Here is a 9,930-nt window from a genome sequence, read left to right on the forward strand (position 1 = left end):
ATATAGGATAGAGGCCTGGTGCATGGGTGGGGGCTGGCTGGTTTGCCCTGAAGAGTGTCCTGGATCAGGGTAGGGGTCCCCACTAGGGTGCCTGGCCAGTCTGGGTGAGGGGCTGAGGGCCTTTTTCAGCCTGGCCAAACCCCTCCAGCGATGGAAGCTCCCAGCCTCTCCTTTTTTCTTTTTTTTTTATTCTGGGATTTATTTTCCTTCTACAATTGAAACTTTGTAGCCTTGAGAGGAGCTCAGAGCCGGCCAGGGCAGGCGGGAGGGAAGCTTTGCTTCCTCCATCGCCAGGGGCAACCCACGCCTCCTGCTCGCTCCAGCTCTGTGGCCATGGCCGGCTGAGAGCAGGTATCTGGGGTTTATTTATCTTCTATAATTGAAACTTTGTTGCTTTGAGTGGAGTTCAGAGCTGGGCTGCAGCAGGCGGGAAGCTTGGCTTCCTCCATCATTGGGGCAACCAAGCCTCCTGCTTGCTCCAGCTCTGTGGCTGCCGGCCGCCATCTTGGTTGGGTTAATTTGCATATAGTTGCTCTGATTGGCTGGTGGGTGTGGCTTAGGGCGTAGCGAAGGTATGGTCAATTAGCATCTTTGTCTTTTATTAGTGTAGATTTTAAGGCCATCAGAATGAGATTTATTTAGATGTAAATCCAAGTTTGGTATGCAATTATTTTGTTAGTTATAGAATTGTGATTTCCTTTTACTACACAGATATATAGAGCTGACTATATTTAGTTAAGACCAAAGTTGTAGTTTGTAAAATCAGACTGTGATAGAACCTTCATTCTCAAATCCATTGCTTCTTTAAATATTATGTCTTATGCCAGAGCTAATTTATACCTACATAAGATAGCATAAAAAAGAAACAAAGATAAATACTGTATAAATGTGTTTAAATAATCATACCATTTTTTATGACTCAAGATTCATTTATATTGAAGTTGACAGGTATTAATTTATTGAAGGTATTATTTAACATCTCCAGAAGGTGTTTTATTGGCCTGTGTATCCGTTTCTTTAAAGGTAGGGATGTTACATGTTACTTTTTTAATTATAAAAACCATATACACATGCGTATAAACATATATGTAGAGAGAACAGTTTGGTTTTTATCTTTCCAGCCTTTTTCCAAACACATACAAACATACATTAAATGTATTTGTTTTACAAAGATGGAATACACACACAATCTTAGAATTTGCCTTTCCTCTTTGGATATCTGTCCATGTCAAGAAATGCAGATTACTTTTTTTTCTATAGAAAATTAAAATATTATATTAGCTTCAGTACAATGGTGATTAGACACTTATATAACTTACAAAGTGATCACCTCAATAAATATAGATTACCTTTTTTGTCTGTGTGTAGACTGAATTATTTTTATTAATCTAGATTACTTTTAAAAAAATTTTCTTTGGGTAAAGATAAGCTCCTTTATAATGTTTCATTTTCTGTTTTGTTATTTAAAATGGTTAACTTCAATATAATTGGTATACCATATTATAATAGTTTCAGGTACAAGACTCATTTTTCCTTAATTGTTCTTGTGTTTGAATTTGGTAGTTACCCAGTGTTTGGATAAATTAATTATTAAAGGGAGGGTCTCTTTAATAGTGTCATTAATTTTTCAGCATTTCTGGGGAAGGATTTTTTATATAAGATTATTATTCTCAGATGAAGAACACGATGACATATGGCTATAAAGAATGCCACACAGGATCCAATCTGTAGTGTCTCCAGTGTTTTTGATGGATAGTAATCACAAGGAACCTTTATGATTGGGCATGGTCTTCCCCTGTGGCACTCATTCCATCCTCCCAAAGACTAACATGAAGAATAGGGGAAATTATTGTAAGGATCCTATGGCCAAAAGGCAAATGGAATCTTGTGGAAATCTAATACAGGTATTATCGTGGCACTTCAAGGTGTTCTAAAGGCAGCCTTAGGGACCTCCTGAATCTAATATTGCATGTACATAATTCAGTTACTGTCCTTTGTCTTCTTTTTTATAACTTCCCATTGGTTTTCTTACCACTTTTTCTGCCTTACTGTTTTAGTTTATTCTTAATTTTTACTTGTTCATGGCCCCTTAATTCTACTTCATGTTCTTCCTCTAACAGTCCTTTCAACTCCCTCTACTTATAGGACTGATTCTTTCTACACTTTTGCAAATATTTCCAAATTTCTGCTAAAGTCTAATGTTTTCCATGCTGTATTTCTGGAAATTATTCCATATTTCTACATATAGTCTGGTTGTTTCTATAGTTCTGAATTTTTAAAGATAAGATTCTGACCCATCTTATCCCTTTTTGGCTACATCTCTTTATGCCACACCTTCTCATAGGCTGCCGGTAGCACATAGGATGACTTCCTGTATTTTACCGTAGATGTTCATCCTTGTCCCAGTCAACTGTGAACCAGGATCAAAGGACAGAGTTGATGGAATAAAATATGAGCCTGAGCCCTCAGCAGGAATAGAGTAGGCCAGTTTCCCTTAAAATAGTCAGGCCATGTTGGCATTATCTAGTGCATCTGTTAACCTGAAAATATTGCTAATGGGGAAATCAAGGCTAATGTTATAGTATATTTTAAAACATTTTTGTTATAGAAGCAGCATTTAACTATAACAACATTAGAAAAATACACAGAACCAAAAGGAAGAAAACATTTCCAGTCTCCCCAGCCACAGTGTTCTGAAAATTGTTATTTTTTAAAATATGTTTTTAATTGATTTTTAGAGAGAGGTAGAGAGATAGAAACATCAATGAGAGAGAAACATCATCGATTAGCTGCTTCCTGTACACCCTGTCTGGGAATCGAGCCCATAAGGAGCCACACCTGTGGGCTGAGCATTGTTCTTTAGGTGTTTAGTGTTTAGGAAAAAGCAAAAGTGTTATAGAAGTTCAGGAAACCAAGAGATAACGATTATTAGATGATAAGTGGTCAATAAACAGGGGGAAGGAAAATTTTGAGTTAGGTCATGATGTATACTGAGGATTTCATCTACATTGGACAGGGCAATCTAGTAAAGATGCAATAGAAAAAGATACATAGGTGAGAGGTCTGTGCTGTAGACAAAACTGTGAGAAGCTTTTATCTATCAGATTGGCAAAGATGTATGCCTTGTATGGGCTATGATGTAAGGGTATCAATAAGTACCCCTTCCTATTGATAGGAATGTAAATTGGCAAATCTTTTTCATAGGGCAATATGCCAAGATATATTAAAATTTAGAGCATGCTGGCCATTTGCTTCAGCAATATCATTTCTAGAAATTAATTACACAGATGTATTCATGTAAGTATGCAAAGATAGATGATGTACAGAGAGTTTGTGTACGATTGCAAGTCTTCTTTCTTTGAAAATTTAGTAGAACTTACTAGTGAGGTCATCTGGGTCTGAAGTTTTCTTTATGGGAAGAGTTTTGAGGATTAATTCAATTTCTTTAATGGTCATAGATATGGTTGATTGTAAATTTTCTTTTTCTATGAATTTATCCAGGAGTTTTAGTTTTCAGTGGGAAGGTTAATCCAAATACCTGGCCTGCCATATATCACTTCATATTACAACATTGAATTTAAGTGCATACAACTTTGAGTTTAACTCACATTTTTCAAAAATGCTTCTATAGCCATGGCTGGTGTGGCTTAGCTGGTTGGGCATCGTCCCATGCACCAAAAGGGTTGCAGGTTCGATTCCTGGTCAGGGCAGATGCCTAGGCTGCGGGCTTGATCCCCAATAGTGAGCAGGCTTGATCCACAGTAGAGGTCCTGTAGGAGGCAGCCAGTGGATATTTCTCTCTCATTTCTCTTTCACATTGATATTTCTCCCTCTCCTCTTTCTCTGAAATCAATGAAAACATTTTTTTTCAGGTCCTTTGCCCATTTTTATTTTATTTTATTTTTTTTATTATTCTTTTTAACCAGCCAGTGGTTTCTCTCTCATTTCTCTTTCACATTGATATTTCTCCCTCTCCTCTTTCTCTGAAATCAATGAAAACATTTTTTTTCAGGAGGTTTTAAAAAATAAAATAAAATGTGTTATTCACCCTGGTGTATGAATCTAATCTAAATATGCACCAAGTGTCTCTCTTTGTTTGGGGCTTTGGTTTTATGATTTGACGTGTGTGTGTGTGTGTGTGTGTGTGTGTGCATAATGCTCTCCAGTTCCATCCATGCTGTTGCAAATGGTAAGAGTTCCTTCTTTTTTACAGCAGCATAGTATTCCATCGTGTAGATGTACCACAGTTTTCTAATCCATTCATCTACTGATGGGCACTTAGGCTGTTTCCAGATCTTAGCTATGGTGAATTGTGCTGCTATGAACATATGGGTGCACATATCCTTTCTGATTGGTGTTTCTGGTTTCTTGGGATATATTCCTAGAAGTGGGATCACAGGGTCAAATGGGAGTTCCATGTTTTGTTTTTTGAGGAAACTCCATACTGTCTTCCATAGTGGCTGCACCAGTCTGCATTCCCACCAGCAGTGCACAAGTGTTCCTTTTTCTCCACATCCTCTCCAGCACTTGTCGTTTGTTGATTTGTTGATGATAGCCATTCTGACAGGTGTGAGATGGTACCTCATTGTTGTTTTGATTTGCATCTCTCGGATGATTAGTGACTTTGAGCATGTTTTCATATGTCTCTTGGCTTTCTGAATGTCCTCTTTTGAAAGGTGTCTATTTAGATCCTTTGCCCATTTTTTGATTGGATTGTTTATCTTCTTTTTGTTAAGTTGTATGAGTTCCCTATAAATTTTGGAGATTAGGCCCTTATCAGATATGACGTTGGCAAATATGTTTTCCCACGCAGTGGGTTTTCTTGTTGTTTTGTTGATGGTTTCTTTTGCTGTGCAGAAGCTTTTTATTTTGATGTAGTCCCATTTGTTCATTTTCTCTTTAGTTTCAACTGCCCTAGGAGCTGTATCAGTGAAGAAATTGCTTTGGCATATGTCTGAGATTTTGTTGCCTTTGGATTCTTCTAGAATTTTTATGGTTTCCTGTCGTACATTTAAGTCCTTTATCCATTTTGAGTTTATTCTTGTGTATGGTGTAAGTTGGTGGTCTAGTTTCATTTTCTTGCATATATCTGTCCAATTTTCCCAACACCATTTATTGAAGAGACTATCTTGGCTCCATTGTATGTTCTTGCCTCCTTTGTCAAATATTAATTGAGCATATTGGTTCGGGCTAATTTCTGGACTCTCTATTCTATTCCACTGATCTATATGTCTGTTCTTGTGCCAGTACCAGGCAGTTTTGAGAACAGTGGCTTTGTAATACAGCTTGATATCTGGCATTGAGATCCCACCTACTTTGTTCTTTCTCAGGATCGCTGCAGCTATTCGGGGTCTTTTTTTATTCCAGATGAATTTTTGGAGAGTTCGTTCTAGATCTTTGAAGTAGGCCATTGGTATTTTAATGGGAAGTGCGTTGAATTTATAGATTGCTTTGGGTAGTATGGACATTTTAATGATGTTGATTCTACCAATCCAAGAACATGGTATGTTCTTCCATCTCTTTATGTCTTCCTCTATCTCTTTTTTCAATGTCCTGTAGTTTTCTGAGTAGAGGTCTTTTACCTCTTTAGTTAAGTTTATTCCTAGGTAGCTTAATTTTTTTGGTGCGATGGTAAATGGGATTGTTTTTATAATCTCTCTTTCTGAAAGTTCACTATTGGTGTATAGAAATGCCTCAGATTTCTTGGGGTTAATTTTGTATCCTGCTACATTGCCAAATTCATGTATTAAGTCTAGTAGTTTTTTGATGGAGTCTCTAGGGTTTTGTATGTATAATATCATGTCGTCTGCAAATAAGGACAGTTTTACTTCCTCTTTTCCAATTTGGATGCCTTTTATTTCTTCTTCTTGTCTAATTGCAATGGCTAATACTTCCAGGACTATGTTGAAGAGGAGTGGCGAGAGTGGGCATCCCTGTCTTGTTCCTGTTCTTAGGGGAAATGGTGTTAGTTTTTGTCCATTGAGTATGATGTTGGCTGTGGGCCTGTCATATATGGCTTTTATTATGTTGAGGTATGATCCTTCTATTCCCACCTTGCTGAGAGTTTTTATCAAAAATGGGTGTTGGATTTTGTCGAATGCTTTTTCTGCATCAATTGATATGACCATGTGGTTTTTTTCTTTCAATTTGTTTATGTGATGTATTACGTTTATTGATTTACGGATGTTGTACCATCCTTGCATTCCTGGGATAAATCCTACTTGGTCATGGTGTATGATCTTTCTGATGTACTGTTGGATCCGATTTGCTAAGATTTTGTTGAGGATTTTGGCATCTATGTTCATGAGGGATATTGGCCTGTAATTCTCTTTCATTGTGTTGTCTTTACCTGGTTTTGGTATTAGGGTGATGCTGGCTTCATAGAATGAGCTTGGAAGTGTTCCTTCCTCCTGAATTTTTTGTAGTAGTCTGAGGAGGATAGGTTTTAGTTCTTCCTTGAAAGTTTGGTAAAACTCCCCTGAGAAGCCATCTGGTCCTGGGCTTTTGTTTGCTGGGAGCTTTTTGATGACTGCTTCAATTTCTTCCATAGTTATTGGCCTATTGAGATTTTTAGATTCTTCCTGATTGAGTTTTGGAATGTTGTATTTTCCTAGGAATTTGTCCATTTCCTCCAGGTTGTCTAGTTTGTTGGAGTAGAGCTGTCCATAGTATTGTTTAACAATCATTTGTATTTCTGTGGGGTCTGTTGTTATTTCGCCTCTATCGTTTCTGATTTGGTTTATTTGGGTCCTCTCTCTTTGCTTCTTGGTGAGCCTGGCTAGAGGTTTGTCGATCTTGTTTATCCTTTCAAAGAACCAGCTCTTGGTTTCATTGATTTTCTGTATTGTTTTTTTGGTCTCTATGTCATTTATTTCTGCTCTAATCTTTATTATCTCCTTCCTTCTGCTCACTCTGGGGTTTTCTTGTTGCTCTCTTTCTAATTCTTTGAGTTGTAGAGTTAGATGATTTACTACCATTTTTTCTTGTTTTTTGAGGTAGGCCTGTAGAGCTATAAACTTCCCTCTCAGGACTGCTTTCATTGTGTCCCATAGGTTTTGGATTGTTGTGTTTTCATTGTCATTAGTTTCCAGGATGTTTTTAATTTCTTCTTTGATGTCATTGGTAACCCAATCAATATTTAATAACATGCTATTCAGCTTCCAAGTGTTTGAGTATTTTGGGTTGTTTTTATTGTAGTTTATTTCTAACATTATGCCATCGTGGTCTGAGAAGAAGCTTTTTATGATTTCAATCTTCTTGAATTTGTGGAGACTTTGCTTGTGACCCAATATGTGGTCTATTTTTGAATATGTCCCATGAGCACCTGAGAGGAATGTATATTCCATGGCTTTGGGGTGAAGTGTTCTGAAGATGTCAATTAAGTCCATCTGATCTAGTGAGTCATTTAGGATTGCTGTTTCTTTGCTGATTGTTTGTCTAGCGGGCTTATCCAGTGGTGTCAGTGGTGTATTAAAGTCCCCTACTATGATTGTATTGTTGTCGATCTCTCCTTTGATATCTTCCAGGAGTTTTTTTTATGAATTTGGGTGCTCCTGCATTGGGTGCATATATGTTTACCAGGGTTATATCTTCTTGTTGTATTGATCCCTTTAGTATTATGAAGTGGCCTTCCTTATCTCTGGTTATGGCCTTCACTTTGAGATGTATTTTGTCCGATATAAGTATTGCTACCCCAGCTTTCTTTTCCTTTCCATTTGCGTGAAAGATATTCAATGAAAACATTTTTAAATAGAGTCAAGACTTTGGGAGTTTTGCAAAAAAAAACCACAAAAAAAACAAACACACACAAAAAACAACAACAAATATGCTTCTATTATAGTTTTTGTCCTGAATCATCAAGGACTAAATAAAAGTTTCTCATTTCCTACTGACATTATACATTTTATTTTCCAGCTATACCATCAACAACTACCACCACCACCACTACCAACACCACCACAACCACTAGTGAATTTACCTTCAGTCGAAAACCACTGATAGCAACTGGGATTAAGTACACTCTTCCAGTCAGTTTGGCTTCTATACCTTTAACTTCGACTCTTAAGTAAGCCTGTTATTTGAAAATGTGTGTGAGTTTAATTTTATTTATCATGTACAGGTATAATTTGTTTGTGAAGCTTTGGAATAGTGTTTGAAAATTAAGTAAATGACTCAAGAGTTGAAGAAGATGTTAGAGAAAGGATTTTTGTAGTTTAGGAAGTTGAACAACTAACAGGATACTTTTGTCCTTGAATGCCATTATAATAAAATTATTGCTATTAGTAATAATAGCTAACATTTATTGTATAATTACTATATGTTTAGTAATTTGACAATGCTTTATAAATATCATATTTAATCCTCACAGTAACCCTATGAGATAGGCACTATTTTTGTTTCCATTTTATAGATGAGAAAACTGGAGCACATAGAGATTTTACAATCTGTTCCTGATCACACATTTGGTAATGGTTGAGCCAAGATTAAAATTCAAGCAGTCAAACTCCAATGCCTGTATTCTTACAGTCTATGTCATATTCCTCTCTAATTGTCCTTGTTTTTTATTAACTTTTTATTTTGAGATAATTGTAGATACACATGTATCTCTAAGAAATAATACAAAAAAATCTATATCTTTGTACCCAGTTTCCCCCAATAATAACTCTACTACAATATCACATGTAGGATATTGACATTGATACAGTCAAGATAACAGAACAGTTCCATCACCACAAGGATCCCTCCTGTTACCCCTTTATAGCCACACTCACAACCCTCCTTTCCCTGAGCCTGGGCAACAATTAATCTGTTCTCTATTTCTGTAATCTTGACATTTTTAGAAATGCTATTCAAATGGAATCACACACAGTATTCGATGTTTAGATATTAGTTTCTTTCAGTAGGCATAATTCCTTCAGATAAAGTTGTCACATGCATCAATAATTTGTTCTTTTTTATTTCTCAGTAGTATTCCATGGTATTGTGGATGTACCATGGTTTGTATAACTGTTCACCTATTCATGGACATCTAGGTTGGTTCCAGCTTGGGACAATTATGAATAAAACTTTAATGAACATTGTGCACACTTTTTTGTAAACCTAGTCTATTTCTCTGAGATAAATGCCCAGGAGTATAGTTGATAGGTAAGGTGGGAGGTGCATGTTTATTTTTTTAAGAAACTGCCAAGTTCATTTTCAGAATGGCTGTGCCATATTCCATGTCCAACAGCAATGTATGAGGGATTCAGTTTGCTCACATTCTTGCCAGGATTTGTTGTCATTATTTTTTTATTTTAAACCTTCTAATAGATATAAAGATATCTCATTGTGGTTTTAATTTATGTTTTCCTGCTGAATAATGATATTGAACATTTTTTTCACTGTGCAATTTTTTTTCTTTTGATTTTTTAAAACAGGGAGTGAATTAACTATTTAAAATAATGTTGAAAAAAGAAGAAAGAAAAAAATAGAAACAACACAAAAACAAAATAATGTAGAAAATATAGGTTCTATAAAGTGGCAACAAACGCATATCTATCAACAATTGAATCTAAAAATAAAAATAAATGAACAAGAGGAGAGAGACAAAATGGCGGCGGTACAGATGGACGTGTCCTGTGCCTTGTCCCGGAGCAGATAGAGTGAGCAGCTGAAACGAGTAACATCCAGCCTGACTTGGCAGAGGAGATTCAGCTGGAAGACAGTTTGCAGCCTGGAAAGGCAGAGGACTCCCAGAGAAAGGTAAAATCAAGGCTCTGGGAAGGATAATCGGCCAGAATTCTGAGCCCTGAGGATCAGAGGGAATCCACACTGCACGGGCTTGGGCCGTGTCCCTTGGGACGGGCCCAGTGGAAGGTGCCCAGAACTGCTGGTTGGCAGGGGATTCTAGATCTGGGTCCACAATCAGGAAAGGCTGAGGAGTGCCAGCAG

General features: G+C 36.8%; 1 protein-coding gene across 3 annotated transcripts in view; it reads left to right on the forward strand.

Moving 5' to 3' along the window:
* LOC106725928 (nuclear pore glycoprotein p62-like) overlaps positions 1 to 9,670 on the forward strand; it is a 69,913-nt gene extending 60,243 nt beyond the window's left edge. The window contains exons 5-6 of one of the 3 annotated variants that reach the window (XM_014538843.1): positions 7,915 to 8,065; positions 9,637 to 9,670. In XM_014538843.1, coding sequence (XP_014394329.1) covers positions 7,915 to 8,065; positions 9,637 to 9,640 — 155 coding nt within the window. In that variant the 3' untranslated portion in view covers positions 9,641 to 9,670. Of the gene's footprint in view, positions 1 to 941; positions 1,005 to 7,914; positions 8,087 to 9,636 lie in introns of those variants that run through there. The other 2 variants (XM_014538842.1, XR_001361936.1) reach the window with 2 other exon arrangements.
* Positions 9,671 to 9,930: the final 260 nt, after the last annotated feature.

The sequence above is a fragment of the Myotis brandtii genome, unplaced genomic scaffold (genome assembly GCF_000412655.1).
Source record: "Myotis brandtii unplaced genomic scaffold, ASM41265v1 scaffold199, whole genome shotgun sequence".
NCBI classification, from domain to species: domain Eukaryota; kingdom Metazoa; phylum Chordata; class Mammalia; order Chiroptera; family Vespertilionidae; genus Myotis; species Myotis brandtii.